At 41.0% G+C, this 26967-nt stretch overlaps 1 protein-coding gene across 1 annotated transcript; it reads left to right on the forward strand.

Moving 5' to 3' along the window:
• Window positions 1-1246: 1246 nt before the first annotated feature.
• On the forward strand, window positions 1247-26679 carry LOC115004061 (mitogen-activated protein kinase-binding protein 1-like). Its single transcript, XM_029426061.1, is given in 36 exon segments — window positions 1247-1348; window positions 2330-2421; window positions 5405-5467; window positions 5983-6010; window positions 6012-6041; window positions 7065-7235; window positions 7867-8004; window positions 8504-8686; window positions 9753-9913; window positions 10462-10651; window positions 11544-11687; window positions 11806-11993; window positions 12079-12170; window positions 12274-12399; window positions 12702-12772; window positions 14620-14741; window positions 14831-14906; window positions 14998-15109; window positions 15261-15324; window positions 16575-16685; window positions 16816-16967; window positions 17157-17197; window positions 18298-18408; window positions 18410-18499; window positions 18600-18725; window positions 18727-18746; window positions 18896-19032; window positions 19754-19936; window positions 20250-20316; window positions 21657-21812; window positions 22314-22477; window positions 22776-23384; window positions 23492-23579; window positions 23683-23771; window positions 24993-25078; window positions 25696-26679. Coding segments are annotated over 36 exon segments (4623 nt in total). The 3' UTR covers window positions 25936-26679.
• The last annotated feature ends 288 nt before the right edge of the window (window positions 26680-26967 follow it).

Raw genomic sequence — 26967 nt, forward strand, 5'->3', positions numbered from 1 at the left:
ATTTAACGTATTTTATAATGCAGTTTTCTGTTTATTTCAAGTAATAGTGCATACACATTTTAAACTAATCCTATCTTTAGTAATTACTGCCATGAATGGCAAAAGATAGGGCCTTTGGTGTTGAGAGAACACATTTAATAGAACTTATTGGAGTTGCATTGTTATGGTAACATCACAGTAACTGGTCCTAACTGACAGCAGTTAAAGAGTTGCTACATATTTAATTGATAAATATGTCTGCAATTTGTTTTCATGCCAGGCTATAATATTACATCCTTGGCTTCTAGTTTAGCTGAATGATGGTTTGAGTGTTAAAATAATGTAAATGAACGACTGTATGTGTAACTACTCAGTATCTACAATGATTGGTCGGCGTCATCGCGGGGCGTGGTCTATTTCTAACATGAAGGACACAACACGTGGCTCTTTCAATGCAAATGACGTTACAAACAAGGCTATCAGAATTTATACAATGTTACAACCTGTATATTAGATAAAGTAGGGCAGCGCGAGAAACTGCCTTTTTATATTGTGTTAGAAAAAAAGGTTTGCTCGATTTAATCATTCTTTAGCCCATGAAAGTTAATAAATAGCCCAGTTTTACTACATTTGAATATCACAGTGAAAAAAAAGTTAATTAGTTTAATTTAAAGACATTTGCATATTGAAGAGCAAATGGCCCTGTTTGCATAAAAAAGATAAGTTTTATCTTCCTATCAGCAGACAAACAGAGCTGTGGTACCCAAACATCCGCCATGCGGCTTCAAGACTGCTCACGGCCTCTCAGTAATCCTATTTAATCAATTAGGTACAACAGCAACAAAAGCATTCATTGATGTAATCATGAGACCATTGCGGGTTGAGATTAATCTAGCGATGTTATGCAGGCAAACAGCTGAGCAGTGGCTCTCTTTTCTCCTCCCCGTCAGTGCAAATCTCAGCGACATCAATCCAGAAGTGGTGGGAAGGACGCTGCAGGAGAGAAGCTCTTGATGTAAAACGACAGACTGCAGAAGACAGCAGAGACCAGTAAACCCACTCAAGAGATTACCGTCCACATGTCCCGGCAGCAGAAACACTGTCCGACTTTGTAACCCTCTACAGTTTGTGTTTGCCTGGTGGGAGGTGTGCTGGTGGGAGGGTCGGTACAAGCTTCTCATTCACTTCTTAAGCCCTGCTGCATGCACTTGGCTGGTGGCTTGTTGTAACAGTTGATAGTGAACAATTCTCCGAGCAGTGCCACAAAATGCCAAGCGATGGGTTCACGATTAAAAGTCGCATCAGGAATTTGCTGCGTTCTCCATCAACCAAGCACAAGAAGAAGATGAAAGAGAGTCTCAGCAGCAAGGTATTTATTTATCCACATATCCCTCTTAGAAAAGTAGAAAATGTTTAGTGTCTGAGTAAAAACACAGTAGTCAGGCAATGCTGGAGGCTACCCTTCTATGTGTAGTGTTGTAGAAATCCATTGTATATTCTTTGCACTACTCCAAACATAGAAAATGCTACAGCAACTGTAAGGGAACTTTAAAATGCCACTATAGACATAAAGGTCTCTAGTAAGGCCCCCTTTAAAAAGGGTTTATAAATTGTAACTAATGGGTTTAATAATGTTAATAAATAATTTACTGATGTTTTTGAGATTAGTTATAATCAGGTATCAGGCCAAATGTTGGTACAATATGCAAGTGGCTAGTAGATTTGCATACTTTACCAGCCAAGAAAACAGTGGTAATCTATTGAGTGGGTGATCAAATTTGACCATTCACTAGCTATTTGAGTGGTTGGACTAATATTAATATCTTGTGTTTTATGACTATGTTAAACCTGATCTTTTACATCTGTTTTTACATCTCTTTAACCCAAAAGATTAAATTATAATATTGTTTATAATATAGTTAGATTTCAAGCTTATCGTTTGCTCAACCCCTGCTGCATGTGAACCTCGCACACTCGCACACAATAGTTTGTCACAGAGAAAAAAAAAAGTTGACGGATCCAAAGTTTCTGTGCAGGTGTGCACAAACTAACTCAACAAGTAAATCAATATTATTTTAGAACTGGCCACTCATAGTTTTTAGAATGACATGGAAGTCAGTGTTTTGAAGGTATAACAGCAGAACTCCTTTAAATGAAGTGATTAAGTGTACACTAGTTTAGACATCGTCCTCTCATGTTGCAACCAAACCAATCTATGTATGTGTTTGATTCAATGACGAAGGTGCTTAGTTACATCACTGCTGCTTTGAGTTTGGTATTTATTCATCCGTCAATTAACTCTACTTTTACTTCTCTCTGTGATGAAATCCCGCGCTGTGTGTCTCTCCAGGTGACTTTGGAGAAAGTTCTAGGAGTCACCACTTCAGGAAACAGCGGTCTGGCCTGTGACCCGCGATCTGGCCTCGTGGCCTATCCTGCAGGGTAAGAAGAGACAGAGAGACCATTTCTGTATCCTTATGTAGACATCTGACCTTTGACTTACCAACACTCCATGCTTCCTTATCATATCTACCTAAGGCAGACGTTAAGTGTGCAAATCTGTGTGTGTGTGTGTGTGTGTGTGTTATCTCAGAGGACCTGAGGAAGAGAGCTTTGTGTAGTATCTCATCAGAGAAACTCCAAAGCTCCTTTTTATCCTATTCTCAGGGTGGCTTCCTTTGACTCTCTCACTGATGTAAAGAGCATTGTGTAATATTATCAATTCTGTCCAAACAGTAACACTGGCTGTGTTAACTTGCTCAATGCAGAATAAGATAAATGTGAGCTGCAGGTTGGAGGATTTAGATCTAACAGCGGTGATGCTGAGGGCCTCGGAGCTGCTGCACCACAAGCGGACTGTAAAAAGAAGCACATTAGGGCCTGCTAGGCTGTAACAGAAACAGTGCACTGAGCCTCTTTTGTGTTGTTCTCAAATCTTCTGACAAAGCTGTATTAAGACTAAGAAGGTCAACGGCTGTTTACAGTGTTGTTGTGTCATTGTGTCTGAGAGAAAGCAATGTCTGTGTGTGTGGTGGTATTTATATTTATGTGTGTGTGTGTGTGTGTGTGTGTGTGTGTGTGTGTGTGTGTGTGTGTGTGTGTTTTTTGGCTGTCATTTTAGCCAGCTTTATAGCCTTCTTCCTAAATTGTGCAGTCTGGCAGTCCACCTGCTGTCTCAGTTTAAATGTGCACAATGAAAGCAGTTTCCTGGCATTGAGCTAATTACCCGACAACTCACTAACAGGTTCTGGAATAGATTGTGAAAATTACATTTTATTAGCAGGAAACAATATGGTCATGACTGGAATATCATAATATGGAAAATAATAATTACATCAGAAGTGGATGAGTCACAGGGCACAATAACATAAACACTTGATTCAACACATGAGGCATGAGGCTTTACTTTGAAGCATTCAAATCACCAGTGCAAACACTGACGTTACTCACGCATAAGAAGGTGGGTTTGTTACGTTTAGTATCTATGTTTATTTCCTCCTCTTCATGCAGTTATGATTTAATTATTAATTAACTTATTTATTTATTTATTATATAATTAATTAATTCGACATTTGGGAAAATATACTTTGAAGATTGATACCACTCTCCTGTCTACGGTAAATTTGAAGCTAGCGCCAGAAGCCGATTAGCTTAGCTTAGCTTAAAGACTGTAACGTTAAACAGGAGGAAACAGTTATCCTGTCTTTGTTTAAAACTAACAAACTCTCTCTGCCAGCATATCTAAAGCTCACAAATGAACACGTTATATCCCGTTTCTTTATTGTATAACGTTATTGTTGTGTTACCAGGCTAGCAGTTTCCTCCTGTTTATGCTAGCTAAGCTAGCCGACTTGTAGCTTCATATATAGAGCGTGTGCATGTGACGTCACGCCTACATCCCAACCCGTAAATCAGCCATGTTGGATGATATACACAACCAAGACGGCGCCCGTTCGCGTGGGAGTTGCTGCAACGCTTCGTAATTTTCTTTGTATTTAAACGTCTAAGATTGAAAGAAAATGCCAATCGTGCAGTGTATAATTGTGGTAATAACGCTACTCGTGACCTCTTTTCTCTTTGCTCTTTTCTTCTGTGCATGTTTTTGTTTGGTTTATTCTTGAGACTACTTCACTTGCGAAAAGCAAAGCACCAATGTGAGAACATGCTTCACTTAATCCAGCCATACAATCAGTGTGCGAGAATAACATCGCCGCTCTTCTCACTCACAAACCACGGCTTGAACGGTGTATCTCGAGCTCTTTGAGAGTGATTTACACGGGCATGGACGACCACCCTGTTATCTTTCAGTGGTTTGGTAAGAAGACTACCAACCCAGCCAGAAACAAAGAAATTATAAGCATCTAAGCTCTTGTATGCCTTCATTTGTGCGTTGGTTGCCCACAACGTTTGTAGCACAAGGTAGTTCACAATATCTGGATATTCAATCGGCGGTAATGAATCTAAATCCTCAATATAATCCGACGGCTTTAGCGTGTACGGGTCACGGCCGCAAATTTGGACTTTTTCCTCTGAATCTTGCCTTTGCAGAGGACTCCAGAGAGTCAAAATACTTTGAAGAAGTCGGAGTTGTATTGTTGCTGTTGTTCGCTTTAGACGCCATTGTTGATTTGTATATCATCCAACATGGCGTTGCATGCATACGTCACACAGTTTTGTCACGTGTTTGCACACTATCTATAGCGCACAGACATTAGAGTTATGTCTGTCAATCTTCTCATCCAACATTATGCTTCCTCTCAGCAAGAAAGCGTCAGCCGTGTGTCTCCCAAATAGTAATAGGCTACTATTCCTTTGAAATATTAATTAATTATCAAAAAGTCACTTAAGCACATGAAATAAGGTCGCACACAGTTCGACTCTTTGAAGCTAGCTATGACTGTATCAATGTATTTTACAATTCAGAAATTCTTCATGCATTCAACCTTGTATGACCCACCTTTATATATTATTAAATGAATGCTCAGAGTAGTGAATTCATGAATGAGCACAATGTTATTATATTTCTTGCTGTATTCTTGAACAGGTCAGAGAACAAAGTTGAATTACGGATCAACTGAGATTAGTACAGAGTTTAAGTGTTTATTAGGTCATGGTGTATTATCAGCAAACCTCTGTATGTTAAGCACTGCCACAAGTATGCACTGTGAAAAGAGATGTTCAATTATTCTTCCACCTGAAAATGTGTTATTTTCCACTCAGCATTTCTTGCAAACACCTTGACTAAATAATTCAAAAACAAGTTGGCAATGGAAATTCTCCTATTAAACTATTCCCTCAGTACAAGGAATACATACCAAACATGAGTTTCTAGATCAGTTCTAAGTCAAATGCATTACTGTGTTATATCATATTGTGAAAAACATAACTTATATAGTGAATTTTGATTATATTTTTCCTTCTGTAGGTGTGTGGTAGTTTTGCTGTACGCCAAAAAGAACAGACAGCACCACATTATCAACACGTCAAGGTGAGTTGAACACAATCTCTGGATGCCTATGGGATCATGATTATATTATTTGAACCCATAGACACTCAACAATTGAGCCAAGATAGCCTAATATTGCTGTTTGACATGACTTCAAACTATACCAAATACATAAAGAGGTCTATCCCAAGGCATTTATTGGTTTCTGAAACTTTACAATTCCCCCAAACTACTGTATCTCTGAAGTATCTCTATAACTAAATGACACACATTAAAGCTAGTCTATGTGATCATCTTTTAACTAATGTAATATTGTTTCACTTTCATTGACTGAGCCTCCTGTGAAACTGATTGTTTGGTATGAGTTGCCAAGCAGTTTCATGTAGGAACTATTTTCTTTCTACTAAACTACACACAGCAACAAGTGGGCACAAGCCTCTCATGCATGGGTGGATTCATGCTTCCTTTTGGGTGGTGATACGGGTGCTGGTGTAGTTTGGTAGAAATTCACCTAGTCACACTGAGCTGTCTTTCTCTATTTCGCTCACTTTTCACAGAAAGACTATCACAGCTCTGTCCTTCTCCCCCTGATGGCAAGCACTTGGTCACAGGAGAGGTGAGTCTTTTTACTGTTAATCTGCTTTATTCTTTGGCTCTGCATTCATCTGCGTTACACAAGAATTTAACATCTTGCAGTTGAGAATATCCCGGCAGGATATAGGCCTCCAGTCATTTAATAATGGTAATCATTCAGACCTTATTATAGAAGTTCTCTCACGTTTCACTGTAATGTGTCTGTCAAGCATCTGCAGTTATGTTGCAGTTACAGTGTGTGCCTCAACACAACACACTATCTTAATCCGCCCCAGCCAATCAAAGCCGATTGAAGACTTCTGCGTGTAAGTGGATGAGCACGCAGTAGTTGCCATGATGGCAGAGATCAAAGTTCAAAAGACCAAATGCAATGAGTTTATATTAAACAGCTAAATGAACAAGTTTACAGGTTAATCTTCCAAGCAAGATGTTAATATAATAGTCAGCAACCAAAGCTGAGAGCATCACAGCTCTGTCAGAGGATTTCTTAAAAGCCTTGAAAGAGGAGAAGATGTGTGTGAGTTATCTGATAAGAAATGTCCCTCATGCACATCCATTCACCAAATAGAAGCTAATTTACATCAAGGACAGGCGGGCAGCAGACGTGCATATCTTTTTTTAATACGTCTTTCTTTCCGTCTCTTTTGTATGCAGCTCAGTCTATAGTTGAATGTCATCCATTTTCAGCGTCCTTCAGGCGGCCGTTCCTCTCACCTGTTAACTCTGAACTTTTGAAAGGTAGTTCTATTAAAGTAAGAGGCCACACAAATAGCCTGCTGACTTTTTGATCCCAGAGAGAGAATAATGGGAACAAGTTCAGGGACAAGTTACTGTATACACCAAGCAGAGGTCAGAGGACGGAGAGGATAATCTCTTAGAGAGCTGAACTGACAGGTGACTACTCTATGTTGTTCCAGTGGATTTAAAGGCTGGAGGCAAAAACAGAAACCCAGAATATAGCGATGAGACATAGAAATGAGCCATTTCTTTAATAGCGATCAACTACTTTCTCTCCATCCTCACATCCTTCTGTCCTTTTCACCAGAGCGGTCACTTGCCGGCGGTGAGACTGTGGGACGTGGCAGAACGGAGACAGGTGGCAGAGCTCCAGAAACATAAATATGGCGTCTCCTGCGTTGCTTTCTCCCCCAACAGCAAATACATTGTCAGTGTGGGAAACCAGCATGACATGATGGTCAACGTCTGGGCTTGGAAGGTACGTGTCATAGCACACAGTCAGCTCCTCTCGCCAAGGCTGGTGTTGTTGGAAACACTTGATCGTGTTTGTCATATTGGTGCAAGCTAGAAGGGATTTAGCTTCTACCTTTGGCCTATACACTCTTGTTATTGGAGTAGTTCAACATTTTGGTAAACACGCTTATTTGCTCTAAGCAGCTGCTTAGCTTAGCTTAGCGTAAAGACTGAAGACAGGGGGGAAACAGCTAGTTTATGTCCAGACATGATTTTCTATCAAATCAAAGAATGCTGGGACATGTCAATGATTAGCAACATTGATTTTGATGTATTTTTTTGCGTATGCAACCATGAGAGAATGTCTTATTCTGGTGGAAAATAGTAAAAACTACAATTCTGAAGCCAGGGCTCTAGATTAAAAGCCTGATATAATAAAATTCATGATTTTATCCTGTAATGGCCGTGGGATCAAAGATTGTGGTTTTAATGGGTCACAATGAGTCACAATTGTCAGTTTTGTCCTTAAGGGTATGAGTGTCTGTATTTTGGCTAACGCCGTTTATTATAGACTTATTATAGGAGCTGAGGTTGAACTGGAAAGTGAGGGGTTAAGCTCTGTTTTTAACATGTATTGTTTTATTGTTCTCTTGCAGAAAGATGTAGTTGTGGCTGCCAACAAGGTGTCCAGTAAAGTGACAGGTGTGTCTTTCTCTGAGGACAGCTCCTACTTTGTAACTGTGGGAAACAGACATGTCAAATTCTGGTATATGGACCACTGCAAGGCCAGCAAGGTAATCTATAATGTTGGTGTGTCTTTTATATAAAGCTTGTGTCAACCATGTAAGTTGCAACTTTGCTTTTGTACTTCTTGGAGTTGGAACCCTTTTTCTACTTTCAGAATGATCTTATTTATTACACAGTATGAAACACGTTCATTGCCTATAAAACTATCACAGTTAAGTAGGAGTTTGGTTTTGTCACAGTTCCTACTTCATTGTTATTGCATTGTTCCTGAGTGTCTACACATCAGTGTACTTAACACAGTTGTCTTCACAGCTTTATTACAGCTTATTGCGTAATCAAATAAAGAAACAATCAAATACAGAAATGGGAAATCATTTGCTTTTACAAGACACACATTTTATTGTGAAATCCTTCGCTTCTAATTTGGCATTTATTTTTCACACCAAGAAATTTGACTTTTAAGAATTAAAATCTTACAAGTACACATATTTCACTTCAAACACTTCAGCCTGAGCCTCATCAGCTAACCGTCTCTGTGGTGTTTAGGCCAGCACCCCTGTCCCTCTGCTGGGCCGCTCTGGGCTGCTGGGGGAGCTGAGGAACAACTTCTTCTGTGATGTGGCATGTGGACGGGGCTCTGCATCTGACTCCACCTTCTGCATCACCTTCTCCGGCCTGCTGTGCGAGTTTAACTGCAACAGGATGCTGGACAAGTGGGTGGACCTGCGGGTGAGTGGCTCACAGGAAGTACAACACTGACAAGAGGTTTTTGGGCTCTTTGGCTACCACAACATTTAATATTTTTATTATTTATTTACATATTGGGAGTGATGCAGGGGATATTGATTGGTCATTCCACCTAATGTGGTTGCTAAAGCTCGCTATATATCTTATTTTACACTGTTGTTTTTACGGGGATTGGTTTTTAACAGAGCCAGGCTAGCTCTTACCCCTGTTTTTTTGTTTTTGTGCTAAGCTAAGCTAACAATCTCCTGCCTGTAGCAGAGATATGAGAGTGGTATTCTTCTTTTCTTCGAACTCTCGGCAAGAAAAACAGATAAGAATAGATAAGATAAGCGTACTTCCTAAATGTTGGAGTATTTCTTAAAAGAATAGTGTTTTTTTATAAAGTTTGTGCCATGTTGGTACCCTCTCTGTGCTTTAGTACTGCTTGGAGTTGAAGTCCCTTTTCTACCTTCAGAACAATCTTGCTGCCAACTATTCCTTTATGATTGACATAAATACGGTTGATTTAAAAGCGGCATCATGGCATTCATTTCTCATTTAGACCATAAATGCCACTTAAATGCTTTTTAAGGAACACGCATTTTGTTCTTTATTGATTCAGTAGGTGTCTACACCATTAATTGGATAATAATGGGAGGTTAATTCTTCAGTATATTTTGGCATCCATTACAGTGCTGAACATCCAGTCGTGGTCAGTGTCCAGCTGTCGTGTTTAATCAAAAGGTGGAGATGAAAGAGTCCTGCTCCTGCTTTCTGTCAGAGGATCACAGAGGGATTAGCAGCAGGGACGAAGACAGGCTGTGTTTGGAAGTGTTCCAATAAGGACTCATTGATGCCCCAGTGCAACCTTCTGTAACCTTTATCATTACTGACACGCAGGGCTGTTGTGGACTCACCTACACAGAATATAACTGCAGTTGATTTCTCTTGATACGGGTGATTGTTACTGGAAAATCTGTCCATACAGATTTTCCTGCTCCAGTAAGGTCATCTTTAAACGATAGAGCTGCTAAATGATGTGCCTTTTGTCTTGTGTCCTGCCTTGCAGACGGGCATGGCCCAGTCCCTGTCTATGTCTGAGGATATGATCTTCTGTGGCTGTGCTGACGGAACGGTGCGAGCCTTCAGGCCCGTCGACCTTCACTTCGTCTGCACGTTGCCGCGGCCGCACCCCCTCGGCACTGACGTCTCGGCCATCACGGAGGCCAGGTGAGGAAGAGCTCAGGAGTAAACACAGCCTTTCCTTGGCAGGGATCCCATGCAGGATCAAATGCTCTCAATGTATAGTGCTTCCAGTCTCAAGTGGCTCCGTTTCACAGTCAAAATAATTCCTAAAGGTTTCTGGCTAGAGTCAAAATCAATAGTGGGTTTTGTGGTACTTTAAGTAGTGCAGTGTTATAAGCTCATTGTACTGAACTGTAGCACATATATTTTAAATCCGGACAGAGGTATCATTGGAATAGTACATTAATATTTGTTCACTCATTTGTTACTTGAAAACACATAACATTGCACGGTTTTGTTTTGTAATTGTTATAATGATGGATCATTCTGCTGTTCTCTGCCACTAGCCAATAAAGGAAGTCATCGTTGTCATGCCTCGTTCTATTTATCTTTTAATAAAAATCTAAAAGGTTATTCCCCCAGTGTTTCCCTGTGGTATCGAAAATAGTATTGAATATTTTTTAAAGGTATTGTATTGAAGTTAGAAATACCCATATCGTGACACTAATGTCGTCCAATCTCTTTCCCATCAGCCACTTGTTTTCCACAAAGACGGACGCCCGTTACCCAGACGCCATTGCTGTTACCTACGACCCAGTCAGCCAGTGGCTCAGCTGTGTGTATAATGACCACAGTGTGTATGTGTGGGATGTGAGAGATGTCAACAGGGTGGGGAAGGTGCACTCTGCCCTCTTCCATGCTGCCTGTGTCGGGGACCTGGAGGTAAACAAGCGAACGTACACACCTCTTCAACCACGGCGACACGTACACTCTCTGATTCAGTGTGTAGTTAATAATTATACAATGGATTGATTGTTGCACTGACTGGGTTACTGATTCAGGGAACATTGGGGGATTGATCAATACAACCCCAGTGCCAAAATTGGGCCGCTTTGGCCAGTTATTTCTCTACTGAACTGGCAATTACATTTAATAAGCTATATGTTAATATTATACTGTTACTCATGTGTGTGTGCTTTTTAACTTAGTAGGTTATAAAAGGCAATCAATACTGTATTGTTAAATTGCTATTATAGATAGAACTTATCTACTAGAAGCTTTTTTCTCTCTTCTTTTTCATGTTACTATGACATATTTTCTATTAATAGGTATATATATATATATATATATATATATATATATATATATATATATATATAGTATGTATATGTGTATAAAATAACTGTAGGAGTATAGTTCAAACTAAAAAGATGAGTAATTGCTGTATTTACAGTATAAAAATGTTTTCCACTGTATAAATACATTTGGACTGACAGATATCCCCCCTCCGTTGATAACATTCAGAGGGTGTACAACTTATGTAAGGAAATTAATGAATTAAATAAACATAAATACACAAATAATCTAAAATATTTAGGAATTTTGCTTCTGACTTTAGTTTTGAGTCACGGATACAAAGGTTTGTCTTGGCTGGCCTTATTCATTCAAAACTACCATTTTCACGACCAACAACATGCATTAGAAATGGAAAAGTACCAAAGCTAATGATTACATGCTCCATAGTGAATCTATGGCACAGCATTGGACTTCTACATAATTTATATTTCCTGAACTCCCCACCCAACTAAAAACCTTCTCTCTCCTCCTTCCTCAGATGTTCCCAGATGTTCCTGGAGAATTTGCTGCTGGTTTGTCATCCGGTGCATTCCTAAGTTGCTCAGCTGATAACACCATCAGATTGTGGCGCATGTCCGATGGGACACAAACTCTTGTTCATTCTCAGAACATCCTCAGCAGTGTGAGTCTGGCAGTCAGCATCTGTTTGCCTTCATGTCATACAACAGAAAATGTTAACATTTCAGAATCACAAATTCACCCTGTGATGGGTTATTTCTCTTTCCGTCATCGCTTTGCAGGATCTCCTGAATATAATCTACATAGATAGAAACACGAGTGCCTTGCTGGATCCGGAGTGTTTGATAAATATGAATGCAGACAAACCAGGAGACGGACAGCCAGCAGAAAGCAGGACTGGCATCAGGACCATCTGTGTGAGCCCAGACGGCAAACACCTGGCATCTGGAGATCGCAACGGGATGCTGAGGTAGGACAAGAACGCTTTAACTGAGACTAATGACAAAAAACTCAAATGACAAAAACATTTTTGTATTTTATTTTATACTCGACAGGGTTCATGACCTCAGCAGCATGGAGGAGATTCTGAAAGTGGATGCCCATGATGCTGAGATCCTCTGTCTGGAATACAGTAAACCAGAAACAGGTCAGTGCGTGTGTATGTGACGACGATTGTAATGATGCTTGAAGAAAATGTGTGCGTTGGCTGTGTATACGATTATGTGATTAAGTTGTCTTATCACTGTCAGGCCTGAAGCTGCTGGCCACAGCTAGCAGGGACCGTCTGATCCACGTCTTGGATGCGGAGGATGACTACAGTCTGGTGCAGACACTCGACGAGCACTCTTCATCCATAACAGCCATCCGCTTTGCTGGTGAGCCACTTGAGACACTGTCAACATCTGACAGCTAATCTTTGCTTAATCCTCGCTTTCATCTCCAGTCAGTCCCACGCTTTTATTTCGCTTGCAGCTCTGCTTGTTTAGATAATAGATGACAACTATACATTTGTTAAGCGGAGCTTTGTTTGTTGTAAGCAAAGCCTTTTCTGTTCTGTACTTAGTTTAAATTTTCTCTTAATTTGCGTACTTGCTTGATTTTGAATATGGATTCATTTAGTCTATGATTTTGAAAGTCTTCTATATCTCTAGACATACTTTTTGTCTTTGTTCCTCAGCCAATGACAACAAGGTGAAGATGATCAGTTGTGGGGCAGACAAGAGCATCTATTTCCGCACAGCACACAAGGTAATACAGGTCTGAGCAAGATGCAACCCATCCGCTCTCTCACCATATACATAAACCGCAACTTTATCGCTTGTTGTTACGTAATAATTGATTTAAAATCGAAGATCGAGGCCACTCTCACGTCTGTACGCTAAATATGTAGCTGGAGCCAGCAGCCGGTTAGCTTAGCTTAGCACAAAGACTGGAAACAGGGGGAAACAGCTAGCCTGGCTCCGTCCAAAGGGAATAAAATCCACCAACCAGCACTTCTGAAGTTCTTCTTTAAATGATTAATTATTACATATCAACAGGTAATATAATACTAGTTTAGGAATGTGTGTTACATATTTACCACATGACAAGAAAGCAAATATTATTTATATAATATTTCCCAAAATGTCTAAAGTCTATAACTCTTCTTTTAATATGACAAATGTCAGTGTCATGTTTTTTTTTAATTCATAATCACATGACATCACACATTTCTTATAAAAGCAATACACAATTTGAGGCTAGCTCAATGTATCACTGTGAAAGGCCTGGTTTCCCCTGACTTGCTGCTTAATTTAGCTAAAGAGGAACACTCTGATTAAACAGCAGAGTTACTTGTTATGCCAAAATTAATTTCCAAGAAATTCTCGGAATTATTTTGAGACAAAAAACACAATGAGAAGCTAATCTTGGTTCAGCATTTTTTACTGCTTCATTGCTTTTGACTAAAATGAATGATTAAATAATTAATTCCCCACACTATAACTCGCTGTGCAGCACAACAGAAACACAATCTATTCAGCTTCTGTTTGTGAATACACATCTGCGGCATGTACCACAAAAGGAGCCTTTGGACTTCAGGTTGTATAACCAAATGCGACAAAGGAGACATCCTGCTGCATACTTTCCTCTAGATTTGCTTCTAGGTCACTGGGACAATTGTATGTTGGTCCGAGTTGCATAAGTTACAACATTCTTTGTAAACTTAAGACACAATTCAGGCCACTGCAGTGACTCATTAAGTTTTGTAGAGCACAATAAACAATGGCTTGTTAGTCTTCAGTAAAACCTCTCCTCAGCATCCAGACATTTTATGGAGTGTTCATTTTAGAAACTTGTTGTGACAGGCCTGTGCTCCCCGCACAACGTAAACGAGCATCTTTGATGCTGCCTGTTATTGTGCTTGGTGTTTTCAAGGACTGATTTTCTACGGTCTTAACATCAAAAAGTATTCATTCCACCAAACTTCAACCGAGGCAAATACTTAATGTTCTGCCTCTCATGCATTTTAAGGATATCAACTATTTGTATAAAGCTACTTTTAATATGCACATATTATAAATATACGTATATTGCATTAAGGACAGACTTTGTTTGTTGCGTGAGGTGAAATTGAGACTTTTTGTTTTACTGTCCTGTCTATGAGGACATAAGGGATGCGCTTTTCTTTGTAGAATTACCTCCATTTATGATTTCTTTTGGCTGGATGACTGCAAAAAACTTGAGTTGTGCTTCAGGAAGAGAACTTTTTTTGTAGCAGATTTTTTTTGCCAAGCTTGGGTGAGAAGACAGGATATTATAGAGTGAGGCACTTTGTGTGCATGACACGAAAAAATGATTTCAACTGATCCCTGTAACTTTCAGATATCTGAAGTTTGCTACTTTCTTTCCAACGTTATTCATTCAGCTATTTTCAGTAAGTCAATCCATGAAGGTTTCTGAAACAGAATGAAATGCCCAATACACTAACTGTATGACTCTGATATCATAGGTTGTGTATGGAATGCTGTATTTTGTATCTTATGTACTCTAATGCTAAAGCTACAGCAGCCCTCCTCCTCAGCACGGACCTGAGCGCGTTTCTTTTTGTTTCACAGACTGACAGAGGTACAGAGTTCAGGCGTTCTCACCACATGGTGAGGAAGACCACGCTGTACGACATGAGTGTGGACCCCACCTGCACGTACGCTGCTGTCGGCTGTCAGGACCGCTGCATCAGGTGAGTGTGTGGACGTGTGTGTGTTTTATGAATGACCGTGAGGTTAGCAATGGGAAACAAAAACTGGTTTTCTCCCCTACTGACTGCAGGATTTTCAACATCAGCAGTGGCAAGCAGAAGAAACTCTACAAGGGCTCACTGAGTGAGGACGGCAGTCTGCTCAGGGTAACACGTTTCTTCACAGATCACACTCCTAATGATGTTCCCTTCCTATATAGACACAGTGTATTGACCTTTTTGTCCTCTGTCCTGGCAGGTTCAGCTCGATCCGTCAGGTCAATACATTGCCACCAGCTGCTCCGATAAAAACATCAGCCTCTTTGACTTCTACACTGGGGAGTGTGTCGCCACGATGGATGGACACTCTGGTAATGGAACCCACCTGCACCTCACACACACATTTTATGTTGTCAATCTGAACTGCGAGTAAATCACGTCTTTATATCAGCAGGGAATCTGTCACCTGCAATGGCCAGGAACCAGAATTGAACTAGCATCGAAATATATTTTGTTTTGCAGAGCTTGTCACTGGGTTGAAGTTTACCAACGACTGCAAGCATTTGATTTCTGCGTCAGGGGACAGGTAAGAAACAGTCCTTTTTTATTGGTGCAAAAACAAAACATTAGTGAATTCACAGGTACAACAATTAAAGGAACAGTCGTGTAATTTGTGACTTAAATTAGTGTAATTACCCAGTGTTTACAGGGAAGTCTGTTAAATATGGCATGTGTCATTATGTGTATGATTGTGTGTAAGGGGGAAACATTTTTTATATATACAAAATAAAATATAAAAGTGATCCATATTGTTGAGAAGAATAATAATAAGTGAAAAGAAACAGTCCTTGGATTCACTTAGACTCCAGTAATCTGGAGTCTACTGGAGACAATCCAGCATTTATCCATCCATCCATCATCTACCGCTTATCCGGGGTCGGGTCGCGGGGGCAGCAGCTCCAGTAAGGAACCCCAATCTTCCCTTCTCCGGGCCACATCCTCCAGCTCCGACTGGGGGATCCTGAGGCGTTCCCAGGCCAGTGAGGAGATATAATCTCTCCACCGAGTCCTGGGTCTTCCCCGGGGTCTCCTCCCAGCTGGACGTGCCTGGAACACCTCCCTAGGGAGGCGCCCAGGTGGCATCCTTACTAGATGCCCGAACCACCTCAACTGACTCCTTTCAACGTAAAGGAGCGGCGGCTCTACTCCGAGTCTCTCACGGATGGCTGAGCTTCTCACCCTATCTCTAAGGGAGACGCCAGCCACCCGTCTGAGAAAACCCATTTTGGCCGCTTGTACCCGTGATCTCGTTCTTTCGGTCATGACCCAGCCTTCATGTCCATAGGTGAGGGTAGGAACGAAGATCGACCGGTAGATTGAGAGCTTTGCCTTCTGGCTCAGCTCTCTGTTCGTCACAACGGTGCGGTAAAGTGACTGTAATACCGCCCCCGCTGCTCCGATTCTCCGGCCAATCTCTCACTCCATCGTCCCCTCACTCGCAAACAAGACCCCGAGGTACTTGAACTCCTTCACTTGGGGTAAGGGCTCATTCCCTACCTGAATCCAGCATTTATACTATTATAAATCAGTTGTATTTCTAAAAAGATAACACGCATTAGTTCTATATTTAAAATTAGAGCTCTAATAACAAGAAGACATCCAAATATATACCCTAAATAGTGGACTGGAATAAAACTACTGTGGAAAACCACATAAATCATCTTCAGCCTCTGCTGCCAGAGGAAATGAGTGCTGAAATGTATTTGCACACAGTTTCAATAGTCAAGCTGAAATTAAATGTTAAATTTTTAATGCCTGAATGCTTTTATCTCCCAGCTGTATCTTTGTGTGGCAACTGGCTCCAGAACTGACAATCAGCATGAGAGAGAGGCTGTGCCAGCTCCGAAAAAATCCAAGCACTCCATCCTGCAAGACCCCCAGTCTCAGGTGACGACACAACGCCACCTTTAACTCCTCTGGAACTTTTAATATTCATACCATAGACCTGATGATAAGTATAGAGACAGCCAGAATACTCACAGGATGCTCATCATTTTGTCTGACGGTGTTATTCCAGGCGAGACGTGTATAGTGCCCCCACGCTGGCTGGACTGTCCTCTGACAGTGAGAACGAGGAGGAGGACGGAGCGGAGACCGACGACCCAGAAGACATCGCAGACATCGCAGACAATACGTCTTCTGACAGCAGCCATGCAGAGGAGGACACGGGTACTGTCTGATTTAGAAACGTTGTGCTGACTGTGGCGACTACATGTTGGAGAGTATCTGCCATTTGTAATAGTCCTTTATTCTCTCTGTGGAGGGCAGCTTTTCATTAAGACAAAACTATCCAGACATCAAACAAGTATTATTTCATTATTATGAAGCTTATACTTATTGTGGTCTTTCATACAACAGGTGGCTCTGATGAAGGTCAGGAGGACTGGGAGCTGACAAAGGTTGGTGATATATTCAACGTGAAAATACTTTCATCAGTTTCAACGAAATAGCCAACGTTACAAAAAGCTTTTTTTTAATGCTTTAGTATTAGAAATATAAAATGTGAAGCCAATTGTCATTGCACCATCCAATCATTTTTAAAAACCGGGCAGGAAACATGTTTTGTAAAGAATGATGAGGATGATAGACAACAAAGTGGGAAGAGTGCGATGAACGCTTTTCATCACATGTTTCGAAGGGTCATATTTAGCAAAATGTTGGAATTCATTATAATGCACTATGTAATATTGTGTGTTCCAATATTATTTCATGCTAAGTACATCCCAATAATGGGATGTAAAGTACAGCACCAACAACCTAACACTACACAATGTTTCCCCTTAATTCAGTTCCTGACAAATACTTTATAAATGTGTAACTAGAATTTATAAATCTGGACAGAAACAATTTCATAATCCAAGATTCACTTGCGGCCCTGACCGGCCGGTTAAGAAGTGTGAGAAGTCAGCGGTCAATGACGGTAAAACACAGTCAATAAATAGGTTTTTCAAAAATTCTAATTCATAACAACCACGACAGGTCCTTGAGCATACAGTTATACATTTCTGTGCACAAGAGATATTAGGCAGATGGGTCCAGTAGTATGCAAGCTTAGCCGTAGGCAGACACACGATCAAACACATGATCCCATTAAGGCTTACGCCTGGAGGTGATAATCACTACAGGCTTTACGTATGTAGAATAGACAGTTGATGAACAACTCAGCTGCTGCTCCAGTCTTCTGTCTCTTTTCGTTTTAGTCAGTGCTTCAGAAGGACTAAATTGGCTTAAGGATCTTGGGCTTCACTCTACCACACATGAGATTAAATCCTCTGTGATGCACCGGGGGGGGGATTACCCCGCTGAGTCTTAAAAATGATAAAAAGCTATGTGAAATCCAAAGTGTGGGTACTAAAAAGTAGATCACACAACCTCAACCACCTACTTGTTTACTTTCATTTTCTAGAACTGCTGCATGACATTTTTCATTCAAGTCTTTTACAAGAGAATTGGTGGGTCACTGTGTCAACTTGTACATCTTCTGTGCATCTTTTTATAGCATGAAGTCGTCAACCAGGTCACACCTGACTCCTCTCGACGTCCTCGGAGGCGCTGGTCTCATCGTTTGGGCACTCAGGAGCTGAAGGTGAAATCCATGCTGGACCTGAGGACAGCTGGAGACCTTTGGTCCCAAGAAAAACCCCAACTGCCCCCCTCATGACAGAGACAGACGGAGCACGTCCAGCCAGCAGGAGCCCAATGTATGCATGGATTTGTATGTCTTAGGGAGAGCAAGAGGGAGCTGTCTATATGGATCCATGTGTGTGTGTTTGCACTGCTAAGTCACCTCGTTTTCTGCAGCTGCAGTTGGAGGAGAGAGCCAAGAGGAGTCGTCGCTGGCCACATGCTGCCTGGATGTCCTCACACCCATCCAAGGACATCAGGGGGACTGACGGAGTCGTGCTGTACCCTAAGGAGAGCGAGGGCCGATGAAAGTCTGCAGGGCAGGTAAATTCCCTACTCTACACAATGCTTTCACTCCAGTGATCACAATAACGCTGAAAGAGAACAAAAGTGCTTTTCTATTCTTGGTTTTATTGTGTCCCTCCTCCCTCTGTTTCTCATTGTTTCCACCGCTCTCTGTTTTCATACGTCAGTGATTACATGGTGAAGGAGCAGCGCTGCAGCATGCAAGGGCGAGGGATCCGCAGTGAGAGCAAGGAAAGCCGCAGCCCGGACAGTGCTTGCTCTCTGGGCTACGACAGCAGGGACTCCAGCCCGGACAGTGTCCCCGGTGAGGTCTTACTCTGATGACAGTAAAACACATTATAACAAAACAAGCAATACACAATAATAATTGAATTTAATAATTTACTTTTGATAGAACACAAGGGCACAAAACAAGTGAAGATTATAATTTGAAGCCACTTCTGTAGGTGCATAGTTCTAACATTTCCGACTTCAGCACCCCTCAGTGGTACTATCAGGTGCTTCTCTCTGACCAAGACACCACATATCTCAGCAGGACCATTTCTTTTGCAAACTAAAATGAATAAAAGTTTAAATTATTAGAATTAGAATTAAATCTTTAATTTCAGTTGCTAAAATCATGCCAAATATTTACACAAAGCAGCTTTCAGTGAAGGATTTTCTTTTTTGTTCAATAGAAGAGTGAGCTTGAATAAAACAAAGGTCTAATGAATTTTAAATAGATATCAAAGTCACACGTGTATGCTATATTTCAGTATTCTTTATCTGTCTACATTTCTATTTCAAGTTAGACATGTCTTCTCTAAGTGTGTCAAGTGCTGGATTTGCAGGTTTTTTCAGTTTCTGATAGAAATATGTGAGATAATACACATGAGCCTCAAGTGTTCTGGCTGGTCATTTGGTAAGGATTATCTGGTGCCTACTTGCTGTATGCATGCAGTAGATGTACCAAGGTCAATGAGGGTTTGGAAAAGGTTGTTTTCTCTCTTACTTTAGTCTCTTTTTAACGCTTTCATATTCTGCAGATGTGGAGTTCATGAGCCAGGACAGCTCTGATGAGGAGAATGAAGAGAGAGACGGAGAGGAGCAGAAGGCAGAAATGACGAGTATGGACGAGGCTCTGAGGAGAGTGACTGACACTGTTGACCGCGGTCAAGAAGATTTTCACAAACAAAACTTTGAGACGCTGGAAGAGAGCTGCAGCTTGGGTAAGAGAAGACGAACACATCACATGCAGTAGTTTGACATTTTCTTTCTTTCTCTAATATAAGTAGTTCAGTACATAACACACCGTAAATACGCAACTTGTTATTTTTGCACTTTTTACATGCTAATTAGTGAGCAATGAATATGTTTATTTCCCAAAATGTTCAACTTTTCCTTTAAATGCAAGGAGACAATATTGATGAGCCTTTCTGTTTCTCATTCTTTTTCTCTCTGTCACTGTGTGTTTCTTCTCCCTCTGCCACTGTCTCCATTTTCCCTTTTGTTTTGTTTCTAACACTTGCTGTGTGTGTACAGCTGAGCAGAGCAGAGTCCCCAGGCTCAGTATGTCTTCACGCTTCCTGGCCAGAGGACATAATAACAGGTACTGTTGACCACTTCAGACCAGTGTGGATTCACAGCTATAATTACAAACCCATGTGGAATCACGCACACTGCTCTGCTAAACCATCTGTGTGTACCCTCCTGATCCAGCCAAGCTGTCACTTTAAAAATACATTGTTATCTATTTTATGTGTGTAGGAAGTTTTTTTTTTTTTTTGTCCTTGCAAATCTTTACATTTTATTTTGTATTACCATTAAATGTACAGCAAGCCTTTAACTGTAAACAAACGTTTTGGTTTTAAGAATAGTTTGAGAAACATCCTTACTCGCTTTCTTGCAGAGAGTTACATGAAAAGATAAATAGGAGGATGAAGCTACAGCCGGTTAGCTTAGCTTAGCACAAAATCTGAAAACAGCTCCAAAGCATTTCATTACCAGTGTCTTCATGGAGTCCCTTCTGGTTGCCTGGCAACTGCTCCTGGCAATGAAATAGTCCAGCATATAATCCTCCCGTAAAATCGTTTTTGCATTTACAGATTAAACAAATAGGATATAACGTAAAAGGATACGTTTCTTTCATTTATTTTGAACAGACAGTAGAGCACGTGTCACACAGACAGAATCCTCCCAGAAGGCAACAGGTCACAATAGGCTATAAAACTGAAATAAATATATTATGCTTTGAAATTGAAAATGCAAAATAAATTGAATAATTAAAAAATAAAACTTGTGCATTGTTTCCACTCACGTAACCTTCAACGGTGGAGCAACGCGCACACCGTCCTTGTCTTACAGTGTACGTTACAGAACTCTTTCTGCCATGCTGTTCTAGCTGACTGGGAACCCGAATAACCACATGTTGCTAACGACGTATGGCTAAAGGTTTTCGGGGATCATTTGTGTAGTCTGCACCGGATAGTGACTCCCGTACCATGAAGGTTCTGCACGAGTACACAAACTGTTACAGCCCTACTCATGACTGTACAACTAAACATGTATACAACCAGCAGCTGTTTAGCTTAGCTTAGCACAAAGACAGGAAACAGCTAGCACCAACCTGCACCTCTAAGGTTTACCAATTAGCATGTAGAAAAAGCGAATTGTAAAAACATGTGGTTAACTGGAGATAAGGAGCACAGGAGGTAGCAAGGCTAGCTGTTTACCATTCCCAGTTCCCAGCTAAGCTAACCGGCTCCTAGGGGTAGCTTCACATTTAGTGCACCGACATGAGCGTGGCATCGATCTTCTCCTCTCTCTCTGTGCAAAGAAAAAAGCAATATTTGATACCCACAACTATTCCATTAACTCTACTGTAGAATAATATCTTGTGTTTTGGACTCACCTGCTCCCCTAATCATGTAATTGCTTCACTCTGTGTAGGAGCATGTCTCTTTTTGCCAAAGTGCAAGGAAAAGAACAAGGCAGCCACTCTGCTAAGCCCCCTGTGTCAAAAGTACGGCCCTTGATGGAAGACAGCCAGAGCAGATCTACGGAAGACAATGCCCCTGTGTCCCCTGGCAGGAATGAGGGTCCAGAGTAAGAAGAAAGCACGGTCTACGAGCTGCATGGGTTTATTTTTACACAAGTGCTGCTTTGGCAGACTTGGATTAATGAATCATGAATACAAAAGATCAAAAAAGCACAAAACGTCCTCTTGTTTGCAAAAAAATAATTATTATTATTTCATATTATTATTCATTTATAAGTCCACTTGACCAGAATGCAATGTAATACTTAACAAACTGGAGACTCATGAGGTCACACCAGGCTATTATGTATTACCAGCACATTTCTGTGCTACAAATCGTGTTGTTACTTACAAATGAATAATGGATAAGGATAAACTAAAGCAGGGCGAAACTGAACTCTCATCTAATGTAATTATGCACATGCAAATAAATAAGACTAACTTACTACAGTGTAGCCAAAATGAAGCACAGATGCAAAAGAAAATGAAAACATAAATCAACACAACTGGCTTTTTTCTGACTGAATTGTTGTGTGAAGTGATGTTAAAGCTGCTGTGTTCCCTCTCAGCAGGGCAGATGCTTCAGATGGTGCTCTTATCTTTAGACCCCTGAAGAGGAGAAAGACTTCAGGGTCCCAACTGTGGAGGATGTCCAACCCTCCGTCTAAAGCTTCACTGCTGCTGGACACATGTATACAGAAATCACACTCTGCCCAGAACCTGGCCTCAGACTGTACGTTTCATCATCATTGTGTCATTTTATAACTATGTATTTCTGTATTATTCAGGTGAGATCATTCAATGAGCTCCATTAGGTGTACATTGTGAGACAGTTTAACTGCCTCAAGAGTGCTTTTCACTCTTCTGGGAAAAATAAGTTACTCTGACTAATTTCCTGGAATTGGCAATCATACATTTATATGATGTAAAAACTAAAATGTCATCCAGTTGAATCCTAACAATTAGATACAACAGGATTAAATATACTTCAATTTTCTAAAAACAAATCTCCACTTCTCCATTTTCTCCAGCTCCTCACTCCCCTGTGCCCTCTGGTGACCAAATGGAGTTGCGCAAGAGACTTCAGGAGCTTTTCCTGGATCAGGACAGTCCAAAGCCTTCCTTCCACTTTTCTTCCCCGTCCTCTGGGTCGCCCCAAACTCCGCGGTCCCCCCTGCCCTGGGAGAGCCCCAAACTGAAACACTTCCACTCCTACATGAACCCCACTGCCAGCTCCATGGCCAAAAGCAGCCGCTCCACCTCTCTGGGAGATGTTGTCCAGGCCGGCACTCCACCTTGCTCCCCATCTCTCCCCAGGGGCAGGAGGTTGTGTGGGGAGCTCGGGGTTGAACCTCCCTTGCTCACCTCGTCTCCCGCCACCACTTTCTCCTATAATGTCTCATCAGCATCCTCCCTCTTAACATGTCCTCTACCAAACAGTCCCTCTCCGACTCCTCCCCCTCGGACAGATAGAGATCCACCTTCTCCTATTACCCAGAACTTACCGCCTTCCCGCATCCCGCTTCCCAAACAGCCTCTCAGCCCTCGCCGCAGCCTCTGCCTGGACGTAATGCCGATGAGGGCTTCTGCTCTAACTGCCGACCCTGGATGTGACTTAACACCTACTCCAGGAAACAGAGGTTAGACAGGCAGCCACATGCTGTACCTGTGACACATAAACGCACAAGTGAGGAACTAAATCGTAGATTATCTGTGTGTGATTTTGTCTACATCTATTTGTCTTCAGCACTGGGCAAGAAACTGTCTCTAAGTTTGGATCCTTCTTTGCCAAGTTTATTACCAGTGAGGCAGAAGAGAGACTCCGTTTCAGAGAGGTACGTATTTCTTTTTTTTTTTTACACCACTTTCAAAAATGTTGCTGCATTTTGTTTGAGAAGTTTTTAAAACTGACACGCATTTTTCACATTTTCTTCCCAGTGGCAGAGATCCATTACAGGTGGCTGTGGCCAAAGAGTACCATCTGGTGCCCGAATATGCCCGCACATCGAGCGCTGATCCCCAGCCAGGTCTTGCTTCACAGAACTCTTTTATCAACCTGTCCGTCGCTACCGTTCCTCCTCTCCATCACTGCATTTCTTCACACTGCTCGCCCTCTGCCTTCAGACCTGTCTGTCAGTCTGCTTGTCTGTCTCACGTTCCTCCGTCTGTCTCTGTGCCCTCCTGCTGTCAACTCTGTGATTACACGGGTGAGTCCACAGATGAGAGGACGAGGGAAGTATTGTTCAAAAGACTGAAACGTCAACAGCTTTATAGACTAAAACTACTAAAATAACTATGTTTTTCTTTGACTAAGATAAGACTAAATAAAAACAGGGTACGGTTGATTAAATATGATAAAAACTCACGAGGACATTTGACAAGGGACTAAGACTAAGTAAAAGATAAGATGGTTGACCAAATGTGTGGAAAGTTTTGAACTCTTTTGGTTGATTTTGAGGAAAACACCCAGACTTTGTGCTGCAGGCTCGATATTCCGCACATCAATATCCAAACAGCTAATTGCTATAAAATTTGCTTTAACACATTCACGCCAAGGATCAACCCTTTTTCTTTTGGACTCCTCATGTCCTCCATGTCATGCCTGCACACAGGATGTTGAACCTGATAATCTAATAGAAAGATTGCAGCGTCATCTCCACACATCAACGATCTCTTGTGACGATAACGCAGTAATGGCCTATTATTTAACATTATGCTGTGATACATAGTTCCTCAGCTAACTGAACTCACTGCAGATTGTTTTTCCCCTCACATTGCTCACTTCCTCAGTAAAAAATTAAGTATCTAATAGAGTTCAAATGCTGAGATGAATCTTAAAATAACTTCCTCATCCTGTCTTTCACGCTTCTGTGCCCGCTGTTCTGCGGATGATAACTGCCTCACCAAGGCAACAGATTTCATTTCAATTTCAATTTCATAACACAGACACCGTAAATGCCATTAAGTGATACCCGGTCCATATGTGTACCTACAACTGTGCTTTGCCGGAGGATATAAACTGTGAAAATGATTTTTCTCAGTTCCACCGCTCACACAGCTACTGCTCTCTGGCTTTGTACAGCAGCCTCCTCGCGTGTTCTTTTCTGTACTTTCTTTTCCCATACCAAGTTTTTCCTTGTCTTTAACCTTTTGCTCAACATTTACTGTGTGCCTACTTCGCTCGATAACTGTACAGTATTGGTGTCTTTGTGAACACTCAGATTTACCACATGCTGCTCTCTCTGCAGATCACTCCATCACCTTGGAAACTTGTAGGCAGGCTGCTACGGAGCTTCACAACAGTCTGAGGAGAACTGCCATGCTCTACACTATGGTGTGTGTGTGTGTGTGTGTGTGTGCGTGTGTGTGTGTGTGTGTGTGTGTGTGTGTGTGTGTGTGTGTGTGTGTGTGAAGATAAAAGGGGAATAGATAGAGATAGTTGCTCACATGTGTTATGCTTGTTAATGCTGTCACCCTCATATCCCTCTTATTGTCATACATTGCATATATAAATAGATATTACTGTTGATATTTTTGTCATTTTAAAATCATTCATCTTGTTTTAATGCACCATTTTGTCAATTTGAATGTATGGATGCTGCTCTTTGCACATCTCGTCTCCATACATTTGTACTTTATTATAGAGCTGAAACAATAATTGCATTAATGGGTCAACAGAAAGCTGCAAATACTTTGATAACTCATTATTTGTTTGAGTTGGGTTTTTTTAAGCATAAATGACAAACTGGTTCACATGTGAGAATGTACTAACTACTTTTGACTGTTACCTTGGGTTTTGTTTTGCCGGGGAGGAGGGGCCATCTTTGAATGTGCTGTTTACAAACATCAACCGTCAAATCATCGTCATTCTGCCTTTAAGTAATCAACCGAGTTTCAAAATGTTTTGAATTAAAGTTCTGTTTTTCATATGTATGTGTTCATTAACACCAGGTGCTACAATGTGACCAGCAGCCCTGTGAAGATCAGCAAGAAATGAGGGGCATCCTGTCTGACGCCCTGTTCACGGTCAAGGCTGAGCTGCACTCTCTGCCTCGCCCCACTCAACAGGTCGAAGGGCCCAAAGTGGACCAAGGGGTCAAAGGTGACGGAGACAAGGCCCTGGCTCTGCTGGAGCAGTACGCCGAGCTGCTGCTGAAGTCTGTGGAGAGGAGACTAGACACCAAGACGTGAGGACTGATGTTTGCCACGTGTATGTACGCACACATGGGAGCCAGACACATGCACTGTGCATCGCACTCTTGTTATTAGCACAGATCTTTCGTAACTTTTATTTATGGACTGAATGCAGATGAGGTGTCATTATAGTTGGAGAAGCTGAAAGAATTGAAGGTTGAATGAGTGTTGTACAGTGAAGTTTTAAAAGGTTGCCATATTATTATTATTATTATTATTATTATTATTATTATTATTATTATATTTTTTTAAGTTGCCATAGCTCTTCTTTGTCTGTTTTCTACTTTTTACAATCACATTTCATAAGTGTATTCAATCATAGTTACAAAGAGAGACACTAGAAGGACAAAGAGGATGGAGTTACATGAAGTGAAGGAGTCAAAAGATGTAGGTTGATGTTGGTTAAAAACTGTATTTGGTGCCATAAAATGCATCCTGTGAAGTCACTGTTGAAGTGATTATGTTAAAGATGGTTATGTTTTGAAATCCATTAGCATCCCCTAGAGGCTGCACGCTTCATTGTTTCAATTAAAGGACAGAATGAACCATTTTCTGTTGAACCTGTTAGGCTCTAAGAATGAAGTGTATCATTTGTATTAGGGTGGTGTCACAGCAGGTTCTCATTTCTTTTTGTATATCATAACTAGTCTGTTAGTCTGTCATTCTACTGAGATTGTTGTTTAATATGTTGCACTGTTCTTCTTTAAGCTTTCTTAGAAAATAAACAATGAAAACATTGAACCAGAGTTTAGACTCTTCATTTGATTTAAGAATCACTAAATTAACAACCCTAATGGACATCTAATAAACCATATTGTTTGTTGTTTTGGCAATAATAGCACATGTATAATTCTCAGTTAGTAGCAATTTAATATAATAGAAAGTATTGTACACAATAATACAGTATCATCTACATTGAGGAAAACAAGCTCTGTGTATTAAATGGTTAGCTATAGAGCGAGGAAGTGGAATATTATACAATGAGCTCAGCTAATATAATTAATATTGCATCACGTGCTAACACAATTA

The sequence above is a fragment of the Cottoperca gobio genome, chromosome 24, assembly GCF_900634415.1.
Source record: "Cottoperca gobio chromosome 24, fCotGob3.1, whole genome shotgun sequence".
Lineage (NCBI taxonomy): Eukaryota > Metazoa > Chordata > Actinopteri > Perciformes > Bovichtidae > Cottoperca > Cottoperca gobio.